The sequence below is a fragment of the Strix aluco genome, chromosome 1, assembly GCF_031877795.1.
Source record: "Strix aluco isolate bStrAlu1 chromosome 1, bStrAlu1.hap1, whole genome shotgun sequence".
Taxonomy (NCBI): domain Eukaryota; kingdom Metazoa; phylum Chordata; class Aves; order Strigiformes; family Strigidae; genus Strix; species Strix aluco.
Window position 1 is genome coordinate 19,449,161 of NC_133931.1, and position 26,000 is coordinate 19,475,160.

Here is a 26,000-nt window from a genome sequence, read left to right on the forward strand (position 1 = left end):
TATCATCTTCTGAGGTTCTTCTAGGTAGCAACCCTATAGATTCTCCACTGAGAGGAGGTCGGTGACTGGAACAGGCTCCCCAGGAAAGTGGTGACGGCACCAAACCTGTCAGAGTTCAAGGAGTGTCTGGATGATGCTCTTAATCATATGATTTAATTTTAGGTAGTCCTGTGAGGAGCAGGGAGTTGGACTCGATGATCCTTATGGGTTCCTCCCATCTTGGGATATTCTATGATTCTATGATAGCTTTGGGAGTTACTTGTACATAAAGTCTCCCCTACAAAACACATCTGTGAGGTCTGCAGAACCTGTCCACCTATTGCAGTGATTTTATTGGTGGAGAAATGAAGGAAATACTTTCTTGTCTTTTTTTTTTTTTTAAACACAGAGTTTTGAAAATAATGGCACATAGAGAAACATCGAAGTGGAAAGGTCATAAGAAGAAAATAAGCTGCATGAACCTGCACTATTTTCTGAATATACTTGATTATAAATGTTTGTGTGCTTCTAAATAGAAGATGCTTTGGACATAGCTGAAGGAGCTGCTTAAATGCAATTCAGAAGTCCACTCAGCTGTGCTGATCCACTGCCCTGTAGGTAGCATTCATTCAGCCTGCAGAAGAGACTCTCAACCCTTGGGAGAAGGAAATGGGTGCTGATCTGGGAGGAAATTGCTGCCTTCTTTCTTCTCTGTGTTGAGTTATATTGTGATGTTGATGGGAATGGAAAGGATAAAAAGTAAATAAAAATCATGTGAGCAACAATCCTACTTTAGTCAGGGTAAATGCGGGGATGGGCTGAAAACCTTAGTTAGTGGTCTTCTCCTTCCTGGTGTTTTTCTAGGAAATATTTCTGAGTTGCAGAAGGCAGCAGCAAGATCGCAAAGGAGATGCTTGTAGGCTTAATTGAGCTGATTTGAAGGAATGAAATATGATTAAGCTGGATTAAGTGCTTTGCACCATTACTGCCCTTTGTGCCTTGGGAGGTAATCCTGGCAGTAGGCTGGGCTGCCCCTGTGGCTTGGCGTCATGTCTGGCAGTTTTCAGAGGCCTGGTCAGCAACACCTCAGGCTGCTGCTACATCCTAATGCATATAGCATGCATGGGACTGACGGCGCTTTTAGGTAACTTGTTCAGCACTGGAGGCAGGACACAGAGAAATGAGAAGCAGAACACTGGAAATAGGTGAGGGTAGGGTAACTGGCCAGGCACGAAGGAAAATTGATTCACATGAAAGGATGAGGTTGTTTTACTGTACTGAGGGAACAATAGTCAGCAACAGCAAAAACTACTCTTTCTTGCGGAGGGAGGGCAGGCAGGGAGGAGGTAGTTGTGGGGTGCCCCTTTTGCCTCATAAATGCACAGTCATATACTGACTTTTTAAACAATCTGCCCATGCAAAGCTCATTGCAAGATTGGGCTTGACCTAAATTATGAACAGGGTGGAAGTGGTAAGTGCAGTATGATCATGCAAATGATTTGGCTCAGTTGCAGGTACTTCTTTGACTTTCATGTTAGGTAAAGATAATGGGAGCAGAGTGCAATTGCATAATTAAGATGGCAGCTTTCATTTTATCCTGGGAAAGAATAAACAATTACATTTCTCCAGGAGAGTAAATATTCAAGGCTTCCCAGTGTCAGAGTAGCCTGTTTGTTTTTGTTGTGTATCTCTAAAACCACCATGACTTTTAGGGGAGCTGTGATTACTCAAGATTACAGGACATGTGATTAGATGAAGGGGGCATTTGATATGTGGACTTCACCTGGACTCAGACTTCTTACTTTGCATTTAATTGTTAAGAACAGTAGTGTTTGTATACCTGGAGGTCAGGAATGCGGGTCTATTCCTGAGGTGGCTGCTGATGCCATGAAGCGCTGGTGTGCCCTCAGAGGAATTCAGCTTTAAACAAAAGCAGTCTGTGCATAACACACCCTCTACAGAATCAGGTACCTCACAGCCACTTGTCAAGAATGGAAGAGCTCTGTGATCATGGTTGCTTTAAAAGGAGAAGCAATTTTGAGAAACCTTTATTAATTCCAGTGAAATGAAAATCCTGACTTTGTGCATATGGGCTGTAGGTCATTCTCGTGTTGTTCAGGTAGGAACATAGCTTGAAGGAGAGCACGTGGCCCATGCTTGCTTTTCATCCGGTGTGCATTACACAAGCCATTCTTGTGTCTTACGTGCATTTCTTCATGCCATAATATTCCCTAACCTAGCTAAGTCAAAAGAATTTGTCTTAGGTCTGAGTTTTCATTATGTAGCCCCTGATTTTGTATTTTGTCAGACAGTGAAACAAGCACTTGCCATTTTAGTCTGCCACAAGATATTCAAGACTTCTTCACAAAATGGGAGAAACCAATAGCTTCTCACCAGGTTTCAGGGCCAAGGTTGTGCATATCAGGTAACTGACTGTAAACAGCTGTAGTTCAAACACCTTTTTCTTTTTTTTTATTCTGCTAATGTTCATGTACTTACTAGTTAGAAATTTTTATGTTTTCCCTTTTCTCTTCAGATGACACTGGCTGTCCTAGTAGCCAGTCAGTATCTCCAGTTAAGACTCCTTCTGATGCTGGAAACAGTCCAATCAGTTTTTGCACTGGTAGCGATGGAGACTTCCCCAGGAAGAAATTCAGTCCAGGGACAATGAGTGAAGGGAACCCACAACTTGCTCGATATAAGAAGGAGACAAAGACAAGCGTTGTAAAGCCGGGTGAGTATAGTATAGTTATTTTCATTTCTTTAATTACACTTTCTAATTGACTAGTACATCTACAGGTGTCTACATACATTGTGTTGTCCTGCCTGTGATACCACTAATGCTGATAGTAAATAAAAAAAATAGTTGAGTTCTTTCTATGGAGCCACCTGCAGGATTTGCGAACACTGCCGGTATTAGCTTTTTCATGGAAATATAATTAATTGACATCTTCGCTTTCTTTTATGAGGCTTGATTGTAATGTCAAATAACAACTGAAATAGATTTTATCCTATTTCATGGTAATTGCACACATATTTCACTGGCCAAAGATAAATGACTCTTACTATCAAAGCAAAGAATTATAGTCTTCTGATGTTGTTAGATTTATTGTTGGATCCTGCCTAAAGTTTATGCTGCCAGGCTGCGATAGCTCTGGGGGTACAACATGTCAAACTAAGGCAAGATAACGGGCAGCCTACGTATGGGAGTTAGACAGATGTAGATGCATACTACATTGGCTGAATCAGGAGCATGTCTCCCATTGCCTCAGGCTAACGGGCCACCTCAGACCATCAGCTACATCAGCACCTGCTTGTCGCACATCCAAGACTAAATATCCCAGTGTGTCATTTGCTGCTGTCATTTTAATGAGTAGACATAAAATATTTTTGTGATTCATGTAGAAGCAGCTCTTGATTACAAATGGTCAGGATATTTGTGCTGTTATTTAATTAATCATGGAGACAGAGAGGGTGTTGACCCTGTACAGAGCCAGCTGCAGAACTGACATTGTTTATGAGCTCAGGTACCTCCTGGCTATACTGTTTCCAGAGTCATTTTACCTCTGGAAGTAATTTAGATGCTTTCATGAGGAGCCAGGTCAGCTTTACTAGTACCATGTTTAATCCAGAAACAGTAGAGAATCCATTGCAAAAACTCTTTGGCTGGCTTGGTCGTTGAAAAGGCCAGTTAAATCTGTCTTACCACTATCTCCGCAAGTTCTTCAGCTCATTTCATAACACAGTGTTACTTGAGTGTTTCCAGTCTCCCATTGCTCTGCATAATAGATGATGATAAATAATTTTTTTTCAAGGTTTGTTTTCTGTTCCATTAAAATCAAGGAATCTAATGCAAGCAGAATGCAATGAATATGGTATAGGACTGTCAAATCTGTAGCCATGGCTACCACAACCATCTTGTATGTGAATATGGATGTAGCTTATCAAAATGTGGATGAAGAATTTTGAAAGTTTTTTATTCTGGAATCCTATACACATGGAAAAGAGTTATGCACTTGTTTCAATAAATTCCTTAATTGTTTTTGATTATTACACTTAAATTGACTTGTGGTATCAAATTATTAGCCTTTTGCAGTAATAGTCAGAAGTCATCTTCATTTTAGTTGATTGTATTATTTCAAGTCTTTGAGCAGACTTTGTTTAGGTATTCTTGCAGGTAGCTGTCGGTACCTCTGCAGTGATTGATATCTAAGGCCAGAAAACTTGTCTCTAGACTTCAAGCATATCACTCCTGAGATCCATAAAAACTCTCCGAGCAGGAACCAGGTCTGATTTATAGAGTAATTCTAAGTTCCTCCTGCCAAATACCTCACACCTTTTTAGTGGAAACTTATCAGAAACCACATCGTAGTCAGTGTGAGAGCTGACACAGGTGAGGGACATTCCTGAAATGGAGAGCACACGAGGGGACAGCTGAGGTTCATTTGCTGTTGGCCACAGGAGTTAATGTAATTCTCTCCCATTGTTGTCTTGGCTTCAGGTGGATCCAGTCCCTTCCTCATGACCTACTTGTGCATGAATTTCTGGTGGCTCAGTTGGGAAGATCTAGCCCTTGTGCAAAGAGGAGGCATTGTCACATAGCAAAACATGCAGGGAGTTAACAGGGGAGGAGTAGAAGGGAAGTGGGACCCGGGAAGAGAATAAGAGCAACGTGTCCTTGTCGTACATAACTTAGTTCTGTGTACAGCTGGATACCTCAAGCTACAGCACAAAAACAGTTGTGCATAGTACCTCTCTCTACCAAAAGCTCTTACTGATGTATGGAGATAATCTCTAGTTTTTTATTTATCTGAGATGTCTTGTGATAATGACTACATAGCAGGAGCCAGACATCAGAGAAAAAAACCTAGCCTACCACTATCTTTTACAGACTGTGTCCTGTGCTACATTTTTGTAGGAGAGTACATCAGTCAGTGTGCACCTTCAAAATGCCTGTTATTTTGCCGAAAATGTATCTGTTTCCAGGATTGTTTTCTTGGAACATGCTGAATCTCAGAAGTAACACTCACACAAATATTTAGATAATTCAGGAAATGTCAGAGTGGGATAGCACTGAGAATGAACCCTGGGATGTTTTTAGGCTGTTCCCAAGCTCCAATGGTTTTCTGCTACTCTAGCAACATCACTTCATCTTTCTTTCCTATACTTCGAAGTATGAAATACAACATAGCTTTTTTTTCTCTAACAGCCTAAGGCATTCTTATATGGATCTAAGTCATCTTCACCTCTTGAAGTATTAACAAACTGGATTTGGATATCATTCATAATTTATGTTGTTTGCATAGTGAACCATACTTAACTCTGGAATGCATTATCACTGCATCTTGCTGAACCTCTGAAAGATTTATAATCATGAAAAAGTTATTCATTTGGGATAGTTGGTAATGGTTTTTATTGTGCATTAAATCTGAATCACAGCAGTGTTATAGGTGAATTTGGCTTAAAACCTGTGCCTGCTTTCCCAGGAAAGGATGGAGAGGACAGGAACGTTAAGGAAGATATATAACATCCACTCCAGGAGAAAGTTAACAAGCCTTTTAATGTCAGGATTTTAGAAGTTGTTCCTTCTTTTGGATGTGATTGATTTATGCAGTATTAAAAGCAATAGAAAATGTGTTGCAGAAAATGCCCTTGCAAAAAGGTGCAAAAAGCTTAATAAACACTAGTCTTAGTTTTGTATCAGGCTGCTGTGCTGAACAGGAGCATAAACACTTCTACACATTCACATTCTTGTTGTAGTCCTCCTGCAAAGATTCATCCCGAATCCCTTGCAGCTCATGTCCACATGTTGTTAAGGATAGTGGGAAGTGTTTTGCTTTTGACAGTCTCATTTTTTTTACTTCCATTAGAATGCTTAGCGCAGGGATTGCAAATCTGGATCTGCAAACTGCAAAGTACTGATAAACTTACAAAGACATGGATGAATAAGGGGATCTTGGGCAAGAGTTGTGTCAATAACTTTTAACAGACTTGCATGTTTAAAGTAACACAGAGATGTACTTGTTTTTAAATGTGTGTGAGCATCGTAATTTGAGAAGGGCACCTGATCAGGTGACTCTGTTCAGCATTTCTGGATAAAGTTCTGGTCTTTACTTTCTTGGTTTTGGTGTCATGGGCACACTTGGGACAGTTTACTGTATGAGTTTAGATTACTGTTGGAGCTATCTCTTAGAGCCCATGGAATTGCTGAAGTTTCTTATGAAATTATTAAGACTTAAAACATTAAGACTGTCCCCGACTTGTCCCTTCTGCACCTTCAGGAGCTTGCAGAGTAGAGGTGTAAGCACCACTGCATGAAAGGAGGCCTAGGTGAGCCACAGTTAGGATCAGCTCCCAAACTGGTTGGCTGTCATTCATAGCTCAGTTCAATAATAACTGTTCCAGGTAGCAGCAAAAAAAGTTATTAATTTTCATTGCTGATAAAACATCTGGCCATCTGTTACTGAATCTGGCTAAAATAGTAAGATTTTGGATTACAGTGCATTTGAACTATAGATTATATAATCTCTAGATATATAAACTATAGCTATATAAACTATATGTAGTCTAAACTATAGATTATATTTCAAGAAGAGTGGTCATTGAGAATTCAAGCATTAAAACTTTGTTCTGTTCAAATTAATAGCAGAAGCTTTCACCACATAGAGCACTTATGTTGGATAGTGAGCACAAATTAAAAAACATGAAACGTTAAAAAACATGAAATCACATCTGAACACAAGAAAACACTTTTTTTGCTGTGATAGTGATCAGATACTGGCACAGATTGCCCGGAGAATTTGTGGAGTCTCCACCCATGGAGATACTCAAAACTCAACTGGATATGGTCCTGGGCAGCCTGCTTCAGCTAGGCTTGCCTGAGCAGGTAATTGGACTAGGTGGTCTCAAAAGGTCCCTTCCAACCCCAGCAATTCTGTGATTCTGCAATGTAGGACTTTTTTTCCTTTAAATAGTGCATCACCCAGATCTGTAGTTAAGTAGTTGCAAGACACAATTTGTGCTTTTTCTGCCCTACCTTTCATGTCCATGTACTGCCATGTCACTTATAATGAGTTCATAGAAATGAAAGTATAAAAAAAGTAACTTCTAACAATCACTATTCAATTAAAAATGTCATTTAACTTTGAGCCATAGTAAGTAATGTGTTGCCAGTATGACCTTTTCTACTTCTTTGTGGTGAATTTGTCAAGTCATGAGTGAATGAGCCTTGGGGTAGGATGCCCAGTCTGAATGGATTAATCTTTGAAGGCTTTAGAGCTATTAGGAATTTTAGGAGAAACAGGTGGGGCAGACTGTATTGGCCTTAAATTGGTTGTGAGTACTCAGTAGGTGCAGGTGCTTTTTTAATCAGTGTTGGAGCTCATAGTGAACAAAAAGGATGCAATGGAAATGACCCTGGGCAATTAGGAATATTACAGTTAGAGCTAAATAAGCCTATGTCTAGCTGTTAAAACATAATGCTCTTCCTGCTGATTGTTTTGTATTGTCTGGTATGTGAGAATTAGATTCCCAGGGTACTAAATGTCCAGGAACTTATTCTTGGGGGCACCTTGTGCAAGCAAATAGTAGCAGCTAGTTAGTGGCTAGTTAATCCATTAGTGTAAAATTAGCAGATAAGTTTATCTGTATTGCTACTTGACTTTCATATGTGTCTATATTCTAAAGGCAGTCACTTTAGTTATTTTTAAAACAAAATGTAAAAGATCTGGTTCAGGTTATATTGCTGACATCCGGCTGTATGATTTTGCAGATCTTTTGTCAGCTCGCTCTCTCTTCAGCATGACAGTGTGGGAATAATAGTGTCTGAGTCTGATATATATATATATATATATATAATGTGCCTCATTTGAAAAACAGATGAGTTCTGCAAGAGGACTGTCTTGGAGGTAATTCTGGAAATATACTTCACTCTCAAGAACTTAGCCTTTCTAGTTGCAGAAGGATGCAATGGTAGGACTTTGTTTTATCTTGAGAAGGCTGATAAAATATTAGAAAGACATATTTTACTGGTGCACTTACCCAGCAACATCATGTCTTGTATTTGCATGGCTTTTGTTCATTCTCTGTACCAAATTTCTGCAAGCAGTGGGAAAAATAACAGAACTGTTGTCCCTGTTGTTCAGGAACAACAGTACAGAATACAAAAACCAAGTTACGGTATGTGCTAACTTGAATAGATCCTATGGCATGCAAGGAGATTCATTGTTCTTCGTAACTACTAGTTGGTACTTCTACCTCTTATGTTGAAACACTTTTTAAAATGCTGCTGGTGTACTATGTATTCTAATGCAAAGTCACACTCATTTAAAAAATCCAGACAACAGAAAACCTGTATTTGGAAACAGCAATCTGCTTTGACTGATCCCTAAAATAAATGGCATGCTTCATTTTAAAAGCAGAATCACACAAAGCGGAGAGTGATGAGAAGACTGGTGACCGCAGTATAATGTCTCTCTTTCTGCTATGACTTATTTAGCAGTGTGTTATAACCCACATTCCAAGCCTGCACCTTTTCTGAGGGAGGGATAATTAAGAGCAAGGGTATGTCAAAGAACATTTAACCTGGTAACAAATGCAGGATTTAATCAGAGTACACAGTGCTCTCATTCTGCAGTCAGTCAGTCATAACCTCACTTGTGCAGTGAAGATGGGAAGATTCATGCTTCAATTCCTGGGAATATTCATATAGTTAAATACGTGGTTGGTGTTGAGTGCATAAGAATGACGAAATTAGGAAATGAGCTACACCCAATTCAGTGTAGTTTAATCAGTTGTAGAATAAAAAAATGTTCTGAAGATGGATCTAGTGTGAAGTAAGTTGATAACAAATGATGGAGCATCTTGCCTATATCCATATATTTCTTTTGTACCTTCTTGAAGTATTTGAATTAATAATAAGCAATCTCTTGATGTTGCCGTACTTATTGTAAGCATAAAGCATAAGTTCTCTGAGGGGTGTAGAGGAGCTTCCAAGTGAAGAGCCCGGGTTCCCTGAGTAACTTAAACCAGTTACAGATGAGGATAACTTTAACTTGAGCATTAGATTTTTAAGCAGCTCAATATTTGGCAAAGAGCGTATACACAGTGGTCAATTACATGTGATTTTGGAAGGCTTTCCATCTGCTTTTTAAAATATCACCTTGGCAATAAAAAGGAAGGAAGCACATGATTCGAATGCTTCACTTCTGTCCCACACCTGATAGCAGCCAACGTAACCATCTTGACATTCAAATCCAACAGTACACAACGTTTATTTTCTGTACAGTTTTAATCTCATTCTTCTCCCTTTCTTATCTGTGGACTTCATAATTTTATGTGAGACAATAAAGTTTCTGAGATCTTTTCTAACACAGGGTCTAACAAATACAATTGTGTGTTCCTTTTTCTCATTCACTTTTGCTTTCTTCTCTTCATCTTTCATTTTGGGCCCATACAAAATAACTACTGCTGATTTTTTTAAATAACAGTGTTTCTGGGTAATAATTCTGTATGCACTGAGGCCTCCTGCATATTTTACTGATGGGATCCGCTTTAATTTCACGTCTGTTGCTATGGAGCTGTGTAGATTTGCTTACTTGACCTGCCAGCACAGGGAGTTACTAAGGACTCGGTCGCCATGGGTACCGGAGGACTGGGCTGTGGTTCCCAGGGAGATGAACATGCACATCCAGAGCTAGGACACCATATCTGGGTTCAAGCCCACACTCTCCTCAAAGCTTGCATCCTAGAGTTGAGCGTGGAGGGGCGTCACCCTGCAAAGGTTTGGTGTGTTGTAGCGGTCAGTGCTGTGAGGTCTGGTGGATGGCAGTGGGGTGGAAGCTGCTGTCGGGGGATCTGGCATTTGCGTAGCCTAGGCGCCCCTGCATGGTTTAGAATGTTTGGGTCATTGTCACACGTCTGGAATGTTTCATCCCAGTTGGGTCAGGGGACCCAGCACAGCCAGTAGATCCCATTGGAGCTCCTGCGTCTGGCATAAATCCCTTAGGTTTTGTGATTCAGAAGCGGTAGAATTTGAATCTACAGGTCTCCTTAGACAACCTTCAGGAGCTGTCAGCTGCAGACGTGGACTGTCTCTCTTTCTCTGGTCCATTGACTAGTCCCATTGCTAGCAGGAGGTGGAACAGCATTAACAGGTGAATCTGCCATTTCTCTTCTTCTGGGGGTTATGGGAGCTGTTTCAGAGGTAAGAGAGATGTGAATTCACGGTCTTGAGCCAAGTTGAATAGAGCAGAGGTAATTTATCTGACCTCAATTCCATATCTGTAATGTAGGTGTAATCGTCTCTGCCTTCACAAGTGCAGTAAGATCCTGTTTTGTTTTAAAGGAGGTGTAATGAATAAACTCAGTCAATCTAGCATGCGGTCTTTCTGGCCAGGTACATAAGCATTTACTTTAGGACAAGATAAATAGTGCCTTGAACTCACTAGTTATGGTGACTAGCTCTCTGATGACTAAAAATGGGACCAAGGCTGGCTCAGACATGGGTGTCTACATTGGAGACATCCACGTTTAGTCAGGTGAATCCCACCCCTGTCTCCTGTGTTCCTCATCAGGTCTCTGACAGCTGTGTTGTTAGCCCTTACTGAAGCCAAGTACAGTCTCTGTCTCTTTTATTTCTGTCTTTTTTTTTTTTTTTTTTTTTTTAACAGGAAAGTCAGTCAGTGTTAGCCATTCAGTTGTGGAAGAAAGTTTGTGTTTGAAGATCATGCATGGATCTTCAAGGTCTAATTAGATGCCGTTTCCTCTTCTGTTCATCCCTGATAACCTTAGGCACCCTTTGTTTGTCCTGTTTCTGAGGTCTACAGCCCAAGGTGCCTAGCATTGCACAGGGAGATTCTGTATCTTGTTTTGCACTGTGAATTTACAGGAATGAAGTATTTTTAGTGCATAAGCTAACTAAATCTCACTGAAGTGAAAAAAGTGCTCTGTAACTTCCAAGAGATAATACTGGAGTATAATCAGAATACAAATATTTTGAGGAAAAGATGCTTGGAAGGTTAGGTTAAAATTACTAGCCTAATACTTTTTTAGTTTGAATTTATATGTATTTTAGATTTAAACTTTGAATTTAAACAAATTAGCTTGAATTGATGTGGAAAATGTGTTCAAATATCCAAGTATTTCTCTCAAAGAATAAGCAAAATAGCAGCTACAGAGAGTGTTTTGGCTTTAAAGTGTTTCACATTATTGAACCCAAATTTCAATTCCTGTCAAATTAAAGTGGCCTAAAAAGACAAGCTTTTAATTCCGTGTCACACATTTTATAATCCACTTCTTCCAAAAATTTATTTTAGATGTTGCTTAGTAGAGATGTAGGCAGTTATTGGTTGGACTGTGTCCTCTCAAGACATATATCTCTTTGTTCAGAAGACTCTCAGGCTGCAGCAAGTGCCTAGATGTCACAGCAGAAATGGAGGATCCAAAATAGAAGCCAGCAAGTTGCAAAGGAGGAATTGACATGTAAATGGTGAAAGCCCAGAGTCCCACCTGTCCTAGATAATGACCTGCCCAGCTGTGGGCTGATGGCACAGACCACCTGCAATTCAGTGTCTTGGGCACAAATCTTTTGCATTTAGGTACTTGTCTCCTTCATCACAAAATTTTTTTTAAAAAAAGTAAATAAAAGGAGATCCCTGTTACTTAGTTTAGTAAAGGGAAAATAAACTTATATTTAGATCTGTTTGTGTCTCTTTTGGAGGATGGAATTGAGCACAAAGAAGAGTGCCCTAATACAGTGCTGCTGGGCAGGCTGAGGGGATGCAGGGAGTCTGCTCCCAGGGAAGGTGTTCCACTTTGTTTAATTTAGTAACTGTTTTACTGGGGGTTTGAAGCCAAGTTCCCAGTGGGCACACCATAACTCCTTTCTCTCTCTGTCTCTGGCCTGTTAATTGTCCTGATGTACAGAAAGTGGGACAGCCACCATTAAAGGGAGATTCTCACCTGAGGATGCCTGCAACCTCGAGCTTAGTGTTGTACTTGGACTGTGAGAGCGCCATGGCTCTAACTGCAAATCAGAGTGAGCAGGGGATGCAGATATCGGACTTTTGTAGGGAGCACCCGGGCTGCTGGACAGGGTGAGACCTGTGCCAGCGAATTCATCTTTTAGCTCCAGATGACTTTTGATAGGGATGCAGGTCTCATGGGGATTGTGGGGACATGCTTCTGCATCTGAAAAAGATGTCTGAGTGCCTGGCATAAGAAGGGCGCTGGGGTTTAGAGGTCTGACTTGAGGCAGGTATGGAGGATGGCAATAGCTATGATCTTTAGTCAAAAGAATTTCTTTCTGGCTATTCAAGCAGGCTTTTTTTTCTCTCCTCTGCTAATCCAGAGTGGAATAGGAGCCAAAAAAGAGAAACTGATGCTATACACACTGCACACTCTTTAAGTATTTGTTTTAAAATATGTGTGAGGTCAAGCTAGAACATGCTTTGCAATTTGTGTATTTACTGCAGCAAATTTTCTGCTCCTTCTGGCTGCTTTCTGTGGTTTTCAACCTGTTTCACCTCCACCGAAAGAAATATTGTGCATATGAAAGAGGCCATTATGAATCTTCCCTGAGGAGATTTGGGTTTTTTGTGCTCTGCTTTTAAATTACAATCTGTATTATTTATGCGAATGTTTAAAATAGCTTTCTGATTCCCCGGTTAAAAGTATTCTGAACCTACTCCAGCTACATTTTACTATGCATAACTCCCACCAACCATCAGTTTTTATTTCAAGTCATTTTTCATGAAATAACACGCTTCACATCCAGTATTCTGTGTTGCTGTTACATATTTTTCTTTACAGTTTTCCAGCTGTATTCCTCTTTCCCATGATAAACAGTGTTGCCAGTATTCATTTTTATCTAAGAATACACAAATTGCATTCCCTTAATCTCCCTTCATAAACAGTGCCCTGTAATCCTGTTATCATTATTGTTGACCTTTTTTGGAATTCCTCCAGGTTATTAATGCCTTTTTAATGAGAATCCTGGGATTTAAACTGTTTTCTAAGCAATGTTTACTCAAGAATTGATAGATTATTTCCTTTTCTATTTTCCTTTACATCCCTTATTTCTTTTTTGTCTGACATCTTACTATGTTCAAAGTGGAGCTATGCAAATAACTGATTTGGGGGTTTGCTGCCAAATCAAAACATTAAAGAAAACCTTTGTTTCAGACTGAACAAAGACAGTGTTCAATCTAAAATATTTAGAATGTTTGGGGAGATTTTTTGATGTTTTCACTCCCTTTTCGAAAGAAGAAAGAAATTTGTTAGTTTTCAAAATTAAAGCACCACTTCAAACAAAGTAGAAAATTCTGGTTTTCCATTTTCTGGCCATGTTTGACTTCAAATCATAACTAGTTTCAGTGTTCTCTGAACTTTGTCTTTTGATGACCAGATTAATACCTACAAGTTTTTGTTTCCCTCAGAGTGATTACTTTAAATGCTTTTTGAGCAATATTGAGTGGATATGTCTATATATTCCTTATGTTTATATATCTGTAGGCATGAAAAGCTAAGGGAATGTCTTTATTTTAGTCACGCAAGTCTCACACTTTTGATTCCACTGTGGCATAAAGACACTGGGAAAATTGGTGGTTACTGGACTCAGAAGTGGAAGCTCAGGGATAAACAACTAAGCAGGTCTTTGCAGATAGCAGTGGTATTTTAAACACTTGACCTGTTTAAGCAGTGGTATTTTACTTGCTTTTATGTGCCTAGATATCTAAATCCTGGTGAAGCTGTGTTTTAGGTGCCTTCACTCTGTTTTAGTTCTCACTTGAAGTTACGATTCTGAGCTCAGGAAGAGCCTAGGAGAAGGGACAAATGCACGTCCAGTCCCTGTTCCAATAAACAAACCAAAATTAAAAACAGAAAATAAAATCCAACAGCCAGAAGAGCAACTAGATAGAGGTTACGAAACTTTGCCCAAACCTTTAGACTGTAGAGCTTAGTTTTCTCAAGTGTGTTGTGTGCAGGTGTTGGGTAGGGTCTCCTCATGGTGGTGGGAGCTGTGGGAAATTCAGGTCTGTTTGGATTCCCCCATGTAGCATGGGGTAATGAAGAGAGGCATCCTAAATTGAGTGGATTTATGGAGGAGCTGGAGAGAGGCTTGATAAGCTGCGAGGACTGGAACTCCATCTCCTCATCCAATTCTTACGGCTGGATATGGTGCGTGCCCCAGGTGGTGTGATGGGGAGATGCTATGGAGCCTCCTCCCAGTTCAAAGCTAAATCTGGCCCTGCAAATCCCAGGTGGATCCTTTCCCCAGTAAAGCAGACAGCAGAAGAGAGCTTTCTTTAGTCTGCTTTATGTGGACCCTGATGTATTTGGTGTAGTATGAAACAGTCACCCTGGTCTTTAGACAGGAGCCAAGCACCTAACTATTCAGCACTTTTAAAGCTGACCTGCTTCTAGGCATGCCCAAAAACAAGAGTTCCACACAGCTGAGCAGCTTTACTGATTGAGACTGATGGGGAGGAGGTATTTCCTGAAGGAGGTAGCACATAGGGAGAGCACCACCTCCAAAATTCCCCCCTTGGGAGCTGGGGACCTGGTATCCTTTTGTAAATCCAGCCTCCAGCTGCTGCAAGGTAGACGTCGCTTCCCCAAGGAGCTTGAAATATATTGCTTTAATGTGACATAACAAAATAGTAAACCTACTTTATAATAGCATATCTTATATATACAGCTACATAAAAAGTATGTAAAGGAAATGAAAATTCTGTGCTTTTTTTCATATTTTATTAGTATTACAAGCCTTGTCTCACTTCCATGCTGAGGCAATTCATTACAGGTCTCTGTTACTCCTTTCTGAAGTTCTGTAAGTAATAGGAAGCTGTTGGCTTTCAAATTTTGGGCAGGCTGTGACTGTTTGCTAGAGTTGGCAGAATACAGTGTGACTGCAAACCCACAGAGATTAATAAACTGAAAAAGCACAGGCTTCTTGCCTATCATTTGTGCTTCTTATCAATAAGAGTGCTATTGGGGGAAAAAAGCAGCAAATGACAGCAGTCATAACTTGAAATGCATTGCCCTTAGACCTACCTGGACTTTATTACTGTAAAAAATACAGTTTAGGCAACCAGTCAATATACTGGGTAGGCTTTTACTGTTCTTTTGAATAGATAACACTTGAACTCTATTAGTTGTTTGTAGTCATTTCAACGTGTGCATTACAGTAAATATTTGATTAGCTTGTGATAAATTTTGCTTTTCATCCAGGGACTGCAGGCTTGTTTAGTTAGTTACCTCCCAGATATGTTTCTCGTTCCAGTGTTTTTCTCTTGTCTGTTGAAAACATGTCAAACTGATTTAAAATGGTTTATGCACATTATAATGAAAACCATGTGTCTTGTGTTAAGGGTGACTCTGCAAAAGCTTTCAGTTGAATCACATTTAGCATGTGATTTCATGAATTTGCATATATGCTGTGAACACGTGCCTGCGCAATTAATTGGCTGTGCCCCAGCCAGCCTCTCTCCTTCTTGAGCATGCAAACCAGATTTAGGAGATGCGTTGAAGGGATCTCTGAAAGTCCTTTGTTAAACTTCTGCCACCAACGTGACAGGAGGGCTGGGATATTTTCCCAGTCTATGATGGAGTTTGCTCCCTTTCTGTGTACAGCTAAGTCATCCTTGCCAAAGATGACATTTCCCAGCTCCTAAAAATACTTCTGACCAGCCTATCCATTTCCCTTCAAACAGACCAAATAGCACTGCCAGGTACATAAAAAAATTTGAGGTGACACTATATGCTTATAAAAGTTACTTGTCCATAGGTGGATTTACACATACATTTGGATTTACACATACATTTTATAAAACTGTCAAAAGTAAGTTGAGTATCATGTTATACAACTATCTGTCTGTATTTTTTGAACCTCTGGTCTCAGTGTTTCTATTGAGGTTGGTGTAGCAAAGCAGCATCCTTCCATCTCTGATTCAAAGAGCCTTTTTGCTTGAACAGGAAAGTAAGTTCTCCAGATTGTTCCCTTTTGCTCCATGAACATATGTTCCCCCTGACAAAGGTCATTTCAGGTTGAGAAGAGAAAATTTATGGGAGCCATTTTTAAGGTGGTGTTAGAACAGCTCGAACTGCATATAGAAGCGCTAAAAATAATTAGGTCAGGCTGATTTCCGTATGAAGAATCTCCTTAAGATATATAAAGCAGTAAAAAAAACCTAGCTTGCAGTGCCCTTTGTCTGTTCCAACATCTGCTTGCGGCTGCTCTACAAATCCATGAATTAAAAACAAGGAAAACACAAGCCCAGATCATATTGATATGCAGAATATACATGATGGCTCTCAGCCAATATCAGTAATTAGTTTGTAGTGACTGTGTTTGTAGAGAAGAGCTTGATTGATTGTGGTTTCACAGCATACACGAGTCACATTCTGTATTCATTTTGAGATCTGCAATGCTTATAATTTGCATTAATGTAGTTCAGATTACTACCAAAACTATAGTATTTAGATGAGATCAGAAAACTGCTTAATGAGATACATTTTAATTATTTGATGACAACCCTTCTTCCAAAGTAAGAGTAAGTAAGCAAGATTACTTTAGATCACACAACCAGCAGCCTGAATTAAAGTGATCATTTGTAAACTCAAGTTTAGATATAAACAGAGGGAAGCAGGATCTGCATTGCAGTTTTTCCCCAAAGTCTTCTGTCTGCTATTGAGCTGGAAGCCTCCTCACCCAGCAGGTTTAAACAATTTGTGGATAGTCACTGAAAGTTTTGCTCCACGTCCTCTCTGACTGCATCTTTGCCAGCTGCCCAAATTACCAGCTGTTACTGCACTGTGCAATCAGCTGAAATGTGATTAACAAACAGATCTGTCTGATGAGCGAGCACTAGCAAGCAGTTGGGTGGGTGTCCACCCAAGAGTGGGGAGTGATGGCTTTGTTGGCCAGCACAGTGGATAGGGGAGGCGATGCCTGTTGGTACCCTCAGGATCAACAATGTCAGGCATTGCTCTGCTCAGCTTCTTGACATCATTCTGGGAATGCAACTCACAAATCTGAGCTTGATGGCTAAACTACATATAAAATCAGAGAGGGTGGTTAGGCACTAAAATCCAGATTTACAGCAGAGAGCATGCCAGGCAGGAGTACACTTCCAGCAGTCCATAGGAGTTGCCAGAGAAGAGTGCCTATCTCCCAGACTTAACCACCTACTTGTAGTCCTGAGTGTGCCCACATGCATGCTTCGGATTCAGTCTGAACCTCTCTGTACAGGAGCTAGACCATTTCTGCGAGTGCAGGCAACCAGCATTCCTTTGAAATATGGCCAGTGCTAGTGCTGACACACTGTTTTGTGTCACAGCTGAGCAGTTAGAGCTCGGGGAAAAGATCTGAGTTCAGTTCCCTCCGTAGAGCAGAGGAGTTCAAATCCATGCCTCTCATAAGAGTTCCTGAACCACTGCGACCTACTGGTCATCCTCAGCTTCCTCCACTGACTCTAGACCTCATGGTAGTGGAGAGTATGAGACACGGGCAGAGGTAGAGCATGTGGGAGCTGCTTGTGTCACCCAAAGATTAGAGCAGTCCATATGGAGGAGAGTCCTGTGTCCTGTTCCCTGCTCCCAGGATTATATCTGCTTTTACCCAGTTACTGTCTGGTGTGAAATATAATAGTAAGTTCCAAGGTAAGAGTCTCACATATAGAAATAGTGAGTCAAATATGTAATAAGTCAAAGGCCAGGGACTGGAACCAAAATCCACTGTCAGCTATGGGCTTGACACTGTGAATCGAGTGCATTTCCCACTAGAAGACTTTGCCCTCGAAATGGGTCATTTTTAAGGGTGTTATCTGAAGAAAAGCCTGAAATGCTAAAGCAAGATTTATCACTTCTTTGCAGCTTCTTTTTCTTACATTTGCATCTTACAGTGCATGTAAGCAGTGTGGTTTTCTTTCCTAGATTGCTTGTGGTGTATAAAATCTTGCAGGAACAACCCCATATCAAATAGAAAAGAAGAAGCATTAGTGTTTCCTGGAAATACACTTATGTTGTTAAAGATTAGAACTAGAGATGTAGCTGTGAGTTAAAGGTTTCAAGATAAATGAAACCGAATCTCTTTAAAATACAGGTCCTTTCAATAGGAGGCATTACAACTACATTCTCTCTACTTTTTCAGCTGCTTCTAATGGCTTTTCTGCAATTTTGTACGCAGTCAGGCCCTGTCTCTTCCCGTGGGGTCTCTAAATAAAGCTATCTACAGAGAGAGCATGCCACTTATTCCTCTAGTAGCTGCACTGAAGTGCTGAACATATATGCATATTTTGGGCTCTTTGTCATACAACAGGGTGCTTTTGAAGGCAAGGAAGCTCAGCAAATTTAAGTCCTTTACATTTTGAGGACAAGCTGTCTCTGTCAGCACTGTTTTATTTACACCTCTGTTTCACTGGGTGAAATATGCAAAACCTAGCATCAAGAGTGAGATAGATATATATTATAAAGAGGTCATGTTTATGGAATCAGAAGATAGGTAAGCTCGGTGGTTTATATACTTTGGCAGCTATGAAACAGTGGTGAAGTTGCAGATAGGAAAGACTTACACAGAAAGACTAAATTTTAATAAGTTCATACACATCCCGAGTTTTGGGAATCCAGTTCTGCTCAGCTGTCAATGTTCCTGTCACAGATATTACGGGAACTTTTTCCTTTTTTCCATATTTTAATCTTACTATTTAGATAACAAGTGGACAATAAAATGCACACAAGAAAGTTTGAGCTTTGCTCTTACAGAAGGAAAAAGATTAAATGCTAAAGTGCAAGAAAAATTTTAATATTGCAGCCAGAAGACCATACAACAAGGTATCCAACCACCTGTAATGGCTAGAAATAGCAGACTGGGATGCCATACTCTAGGTGGGCATGTGGGGTTATTGCGTGACTCTATGTAAGAAATGTATATACTGTCTGTATATACTATATATGCATATATACATACATGACATGGTATTTCTGTGCTTGCATACTGTCCTGGTAGGCCCAATATACCCAATCTGTTCTACCTGTTCTACCTGTAAAAGCTGTGAATACAGTGTGTGATATGGTCACTGTACTGTGTCATTATCCTTGCACTATGGCTGAGGCAGTGCGGAGAGCAGAGATAAAGGTAGGGCTTTTCTATAGCCATGGGTGCGACGGCTGCACAGCACGAGTGAGATAACCACGTGCTAGTGCCAGCTGGAGGTGTACCTGCCCTTGCACAGGTAATCCTTTCGTCCTCTCCTCCGTCCTGCCCCAAAGTTTGTACTTCCATTACATACAGGATGGAAGTTTGCCCTTGAGTAATTAGTAGAAGGTTTCCCAGTCAATTGTAGTGCTACATCAGGACAGCATTAGCACCCCGAGCTGTGGTCCCCGACCCACGACACAGATGAGTACACGTGTCTGCTGGACCATCACCGCCCTCTCTGCCTCTGCCCGGTTGTGCCTGCCCACGCTGCCTGCACTCCTTGTCACAGGCAGTGCAGCATGCAGTTGTGGGGTTGCAGGCTTCCTTCCCTCCATGTGAGCTGGAGCTAGGTGACTGTTGCAATGCTGTCAGGGCATCAAGGAGACTAAAAGGCAGCACAAAGCGTGATGCTGACTGCAGCATGCTCTCAGCTTGGTGCCGTTGCCTGTCAAGCAGTGAAGTGCAGAGATGGTGCTAGATGCTGCACTGTTTCACGCCAGCTTCTCAAATACCCGTTCCAGGCAAGGAGCAATCCTGGAAAATGTTACAGTCCTTTGTTGGCCATCCTTGTGTTGTTTTTCCCATTGCACAGAGCAGTGCACAGCTCTGCTCCCATGGCATGGGCATGCGGCTGCTTGGAGCCTGCTGCAAGGCGGAGGGAGGCCGGAGCGACGGGCCTCCCAGTGTTGGATGCCATACGTGTGGCACGAGCATTTCCATCAGAGCATACTCTTGAGACAGCTCACCTGCTGGCAGGCTGTTGGTGCCACTGGGTGGCTGAAGCATGAAAGAATATGTATGAATGAATGTCAGATGAGATACCACTAAAGCTGATGTCTCAACATGTAGCATCTTTTGCAGGAGAGGGTGGGTAAGACAGTCCTCTTAACAGGAGAGTCTCAGATCATAGCTAAACAAGTGTTATGGCCAGTTGGGACAAAAGAATATGTTTTTGAGAAACGTCAGCCTCTTTCATGGTTAACACTGAATCAGCGGGTTGTTCTGGGAGTTACATGTATGAGCTTTTACAATCACATTGTCACAGCGACAAAAATATTCAACAGGTGTCCTTAGGGAGCTGTCAGCCTGGAGAATGACATTAGGAGAGATGAGAGGCCATATTTGGCTCCTGCCCACATTGCTGGTAGGCAAGGAGTTTCATCTCTTTGTTGAGACATTTGTAAGATGGAAGTCACACTTACCCAGGAGAATATGTTGCAATTGGTATTATATGGATAGGTGCCATGTTGTTTTGCTTAGAGATGTCTACCAAATGGGAGAAAATATTTTTTAAAGTCTCCTAGTAACATTGCTGTTGAGCTCTGCTGCATGCAGAGCTGGCTTGAACATCACTAATGCACTTGGAAACGACACTTAGCAGTGCCCTCTTTAATTTATAAAATGTTCTCGAAGATCCTATAAATAGCCACATGACTAGTTTTAAGCATAAGTAGTCTTCTGTGCTCAGTGTTAAGCTTGGGTGTAGCTGTTATCAGAATTGGGGCCAGAAAGGTTAAGTTGTGCTTTGTAGACACAATTCCTGGTCTCAGATGCAGTTTAGTCTTTCAGAAAGCTCAGCCTTCGAGGTGGTTGCGTCTCCAGGCTCTGCTGACTCTTATTGGCAGTGCCTAGCTCGGCAGCCCTTCCCAGCGCTGCGCTCCAAGCCAGGCGGGTCAGGGAGAGGCTATTATTAAGCCTTGCTTCTTCGAAATGCTTTCGATAGTGAGATCTGATTATGATGTGGTCTACTTAAGCAGAGATAAGCCTCAGCTAGGACTCCTGTTCTCTGTGCCGCAGCCAGGACTTGACTTCGGAAAGCTGTTGGTGTCTTGCAAGGGCAGGAATGTTTTGGGGGCCCAAACACCAGAGGTATGAAATCTGTGCGATATGTTTACCTGTTCGGGTCTTGCTTGGAAAAGTAGATTTGGGAGTAGCATGATACTGAGACAGTATTTGCTATCTCAGTCTTGTAGATGGGAGTGTTTTGTTTATCAGTAAACTCTGTTGCAGCTTTGGACATAACGTCCCACGCTCATTTTGCTTCCCCAAGGAGAGGGTCACATCTGTAGACATGATATAAATACTCTGTGAAACAAAGCGGTTTTGCTGCTCTCTCTCCCTCCCCTTGCAAACTTGCACGCAGTTCTGATCGGGTTACAGCTGTGGTCACTTGGGTCTGATTATCAGGGGTGTTGTAGTGGGTATGGACTTGGTTAGAAGTGATAAAGCTGTATCCCTGTGATACCCTTTTGAATCTTTGCATATGAACACTTTGAAATTGGGCTGAGGGATATGCTGGGCTGAACCAGAGGCACAGGGAAATAAGGACTGGTCTCAGACCTGGTGAGGTTGGGAAAGCATGGGGTTAAATCTGAACACATCTGATCCTAAAACCGGTTGCAAAGAGTTGTCAAATGGTAAGGGTGGTTGCTGCGTGTCACATCCTCTTGAAGGCTGTGAAGACACGCTCCAACAGGCCTTTTCCCAGTCCCAGGTGTTCAGGGGTGCAAGAATGCCTGTCGCCATCAGCTCTGCAAAGGATTTAAGAGAGACTGTGCACCTGAAGGTTTATCTGACACGGTGGGGATGATGGTAACTGCAGCTACATCTCCCCCTCGTGGAAAAGATAGCAAAAATGGGATTTGTGGTAAGTCTGCAGCCGCTGACCAGGGGTGTCTGTGCATGGCACAGCACCCAGAAGTTCTCAGGTGAGAGATGCTCCCGCTGACCGGCTGCTTAAAGGATGTTGGAAAGTTATTTCCATCCCCTTGATAAAGTTGTCATCCACTATTGTGACTCTGCAGAGTGAGACCTGGATATGACTTGTGACATTTGCCATGTGAGTGACAGACTGAAAAAAAATCCTAACTTTAGGGTGGCTTTTTTTCCAGATGATAAGATTTTCTTAGTACATCCACCTACTACTGACCTTAGCAAAATGAGAGCAGTTTTCCTTATATATGCCAGAGGTTGGGAAATAAAAGCTGTGATGCATAGAAGTCAGTAATGAGATAGATGGTTTAGCACCTGAGAAGTACTTGAGAACCACACGTGATTATTGGATTATTTTAAGGCTATTAGAACTGCCTTACTATGCTTCTGTGCCACATGAAAATCTGCATATGTGTGTACATATATATATGCCTAGACCCTGTTAGCCTATACACATTTATAGATATATACATATATGTGTACATAGTCTCAGAAACCAAAAGAGAAGCAGCTTTCCTCCCAGCAAGGAGTGTTTTCATATGGTATAAAGAAAGAGAAATTGCCAGTTACAATTGTGCGCTCCTAATCACTGTGCTCCTGAAGGAGCCAGGTGAGCAGCCTCGTTCATGTATTGATGGCTGTGAGAAAGCAAACAGGTTGTCACAACCAGTGTTCCTAGCTGAGTCCTAAAATGGCTTCTGTGGTGTGAGAGTTTTGTGTCCAAATTTTTTTCTGCTCTTGTTGAAGTGCCAGTTCTGAAGAAATGTTGAAAATCTGGAACAAATCCAGCGCTTGTCCTCAGGGATATTTGAAAATTCATGCAACTTCTGAAATTCACACAGGACGGACAAAGGAAGGATGCTTGTGATTCACTGTTATTTTGAAAACAGTCTTTGAGTTATAATTTCCATCATGTTTTCACTCTTCCCTTTTCCTTTCCAGGGAGTGAAGCCGATTTTAGTTCTTCAAGCAGCACAGGCAGTATTTCAGCACCTGAAGTCCATATGGCTGCTGCTGGAAGCAAAAAATCTTCTTTTTCTCGCAAGTAAGCAAAGTAATTTTTCATGAATAGTGCAAGTGTTGCTAGTGCAAGGCTAGACTACTGCGTAAGGTCTTGTAGTTAATACATATAATACCAGTATTGTGAGTTTTAAAACAATTTGGGTGAAAGTATGATCTTACACTGATGAGAACTGTGATATGAGAAAGGAAATAAAAATATTTGGAGCACAAAAATTGTCAATATGCCAGATCAGCTGAAAGGTATTTTTTTGTTGTTTATTCATAACAAGTACGGGAGATACAATCAGGTAAAGCAGAAAAGGCGTCTGCTGGAGTGGAGGAGGAAACAACTGGGTGTATGTTAGTTAACAGCAATACTTGTAACCAGTTAACCTTAACCTTTTGGTCTTATCACTTTGTTTTCTCTCTGTAATAAGTTGTCAGCTTGGCGTATACCTTTCCAGATCATGACCTTATTTTTTGTAGGAAGAAGTAGACAATAGTTCCTTTGATGCTTTTTCTTAAACACCCTTGCCCAACCTTTATATAACTAAAACTATATGCAAATAAAAAATTATCATATTCATCTATCTAAACCTTTCATGAAAGATTTCTGTAAGATTTCCCCCTATCACATGTGAAGTGCAAATCCAGACAGCTTGTGAATACGGGGGCATTGGGATGAAGCAGCGCATGTTGTGCTCTGCCCACGCAATCCCTGCTGCTTACATTTTTTGGAGTAGGAGGAAAGAGTTCAAATTGACGGGACTGGTTTCCTGCTCTTTGTGGAAGAGCTGGCAAACAGGCTGGGACTGACAGCGGGACACTAGTGTGCTTAAGTCACTGAGACGTCTCCAAGGTCGCAGTGTGCCCCAGTGTACAGAGATCAGCAGAATGGTGCTTAATGAGCAGTTTCCTATCTGTATCATGAGACTGATAGAAAAATAAACATTACTTAAGCACTCTCTAGATCAAATCTAACAAGGTACTGGCTGTGGCAAAAAAACAGTACTAAGTATAATATGAAGCCCTAAAATCACCTTGTTTTCTGTAAGACTATGTATCATTTCATATATTATTATGTATTTAAATATAACTTTAAATGAGAGCATACTGACCTACTCAATTGGACAGAAGTCCTCTATAATAGTGCTCCTTCAAATGCATTGCTGTGTTATGCAGAGTCTGTGCAAGTTCTGCCTCACACCAGAGTTGGTGCTGTACTGTTCAAAGTGGGAGATGTCTCCTTTGCAATATGTTCTTTTTTAACTGTTTGACTTAACTCACTGTGAAACATTTCAATGTTGTCACAAACTACAGTCCTGCACTTCGTTGTAAAATAATTATAAAATTACCCAAACCGCAGCAGTGTGATGAACGTTTGCAGCAGCCACTCAACCATCTGTTCCTTATAAACTGTTCCATTTTCAGAGAAGGGAGGAAACCAAGTCAGACCATTTTAAGAAGAGATTTTGCTTCATAATTCTGTGGTATTTAAATTTTTATGTTCAAGCCTTTTCTTTTGCTGGCTGGATTTGCCTTTTTCCGTGTTTTTTTTAAACTTGCCCTTTCATTACAGTTTAGAAGAGCAACTTTTATGGGAGGATGAAGGTAGCAGGGTAGTAGTGCAGGAAGGCAAACCAAGTGAGCAAGCGAGGAATGCACCCCAAGAAGCTGTCCTCAGAGCACCCCAGCCCTTTGGCAGCTGTCGAGCAGTGCAGATACCAATTGCTTTCAAGCACACACAGTTGGCATCAGATTATTTAATAAAAAGTGGGAAAAGAAAGGTAGATATGTATGAGGGAAACTGGAAGGAAGAAAGAAAAGGCCGTGCTTTCCTTTGTCTATTTTAATACCATTTCAGCCTGCTCTCAGTGGGGTTCAAACTGTATCTAAGTAAATGAATAGCTGACAATGACAGCTGAAGCACCCAGTATGCCAAAGGCAGAAAAGAACAGTGGCTCAAACAAAATCTGTTTTCACTGCATGCTGTGACCCCTCGGGCTGCTTGCTGAGGAGCGTGAAAGCAGTCTTTCAGCAAACCTCCACGGACGGGCATCTCTCTGCAGGCCTGGCCGGGGAAAGCTGAAGCACGATTCCTTTGGCACTAATCCAGACTGCAGTCCTCTCATTACTTAATGGATTCAGGTTCAGGGAACACAAACGATCTGATGGAGTCACTGGGAACTGTGCTATCCACAGAGAATGTGAAAACGGCTGAGGTTTCCCTACAACACATAATTCAGTCCGAGCGCCCCACAGTCAGTGAAAGAACACGCAGTGGCTGATGACTTCAGGACTTCCTTTCTTCCCAGCCCCTCACAGTTATCTGTCTGATTTAGTGTTTAGACAACTGTGTGTGTTAAAGAAGACACATAATGGGTTGTGTGATGAGGATAATCCAATATGCTTTAACCATTTGTGTTCCCCTGCAGTCGTGGCCCTTATGGTCGGAATAACGGATCCTTATCCTACAAGTCTGGAGCCAGCCCACCTGCTTCCCGTGAAAAGGACCCTTTGTCAACACTGTGCAAAAACCAGCTGAGCCCTGCTAACATCCATCAGAGTTACAGGGCTTCTTCAGCCAGCAGCAGCAACTCAGGCTCATACAAAGGAAGCGACAGCAGCCCAGTGATGAGGCAAGTCTTTATTTCAGCATCCCACTATTCAGCACACTGACTTACCTTCTCTGCGCTGTAACGTGGGATCAGCTGTATGAGTTGCCGAGCAGGTCACCTTGCTCCTCAGCATAGGTGTGACTCCTCATATTGGTGGCTAGACAGTCAACAGGGTGCTCCATCCCTTGTAAAAGCTTTATTGTTCCAGCACTGTAAAATTCAAGGTTGCTTTTAGTCAAAGGTTTTTGTAGTTGGTTTTCACTCCAAGGCAGGATTGTTCATGTGGTTTCATGCTGTCAGTTCTCATGGGCATTTACTGGTTCTTTCCTCTTAAGGGTCCTTTGGCTTTGGAGAGAGTTGGGTGAGGCAGTATAGAAAACATGATACACTCGAGCGAAAATTCACCCTGCCCAGCCTTAGGCACCTCGCTGTGCAGTTTCCTGTACAGGAAAGAGAGACCTGCCAGAGCATGTGACATATTGCAGAGAAGT

At 41.4% G+C, this 26,000-nt stretch overlaps 1 protein-coding gene across 2 annotated transcripts in view; it reads left to right on the forward strand.

Moving 5' to 3' along the window:
• Nucleotides 1–26,000, forward strand: part of SYBU (syntabulin) — a 41,890-nt gene that overhangs the window by 11,932 nt on the left and 3,958 nt on the right. Inside the window, exons 3-5 of one of the 2 annotated variants that reach the window (XM_074808876.1) lie at nucleotides 2,516–2,713; nucleotides 22,832–22,934; nucleotides 25,327–25,530. In XM_074808876.1, the coding sequence (XP_074664977.1) occupies nucleotides 2,516–2,713; nucleotides 22,832–22,934; nucleotides 25,327–25,530 (505 nt within the window). Of the gene's footprint in view, nucleotides 1–2,515; nucleotides 2,714–20,911; nucleotides 21,047–22,831; nucleotides 22,935–25,326; nucleotides 25,531–26,000 lie in introns of those variants that run through there. The other variant, XM_074808966.1, reaches the window with a different exon arrangement.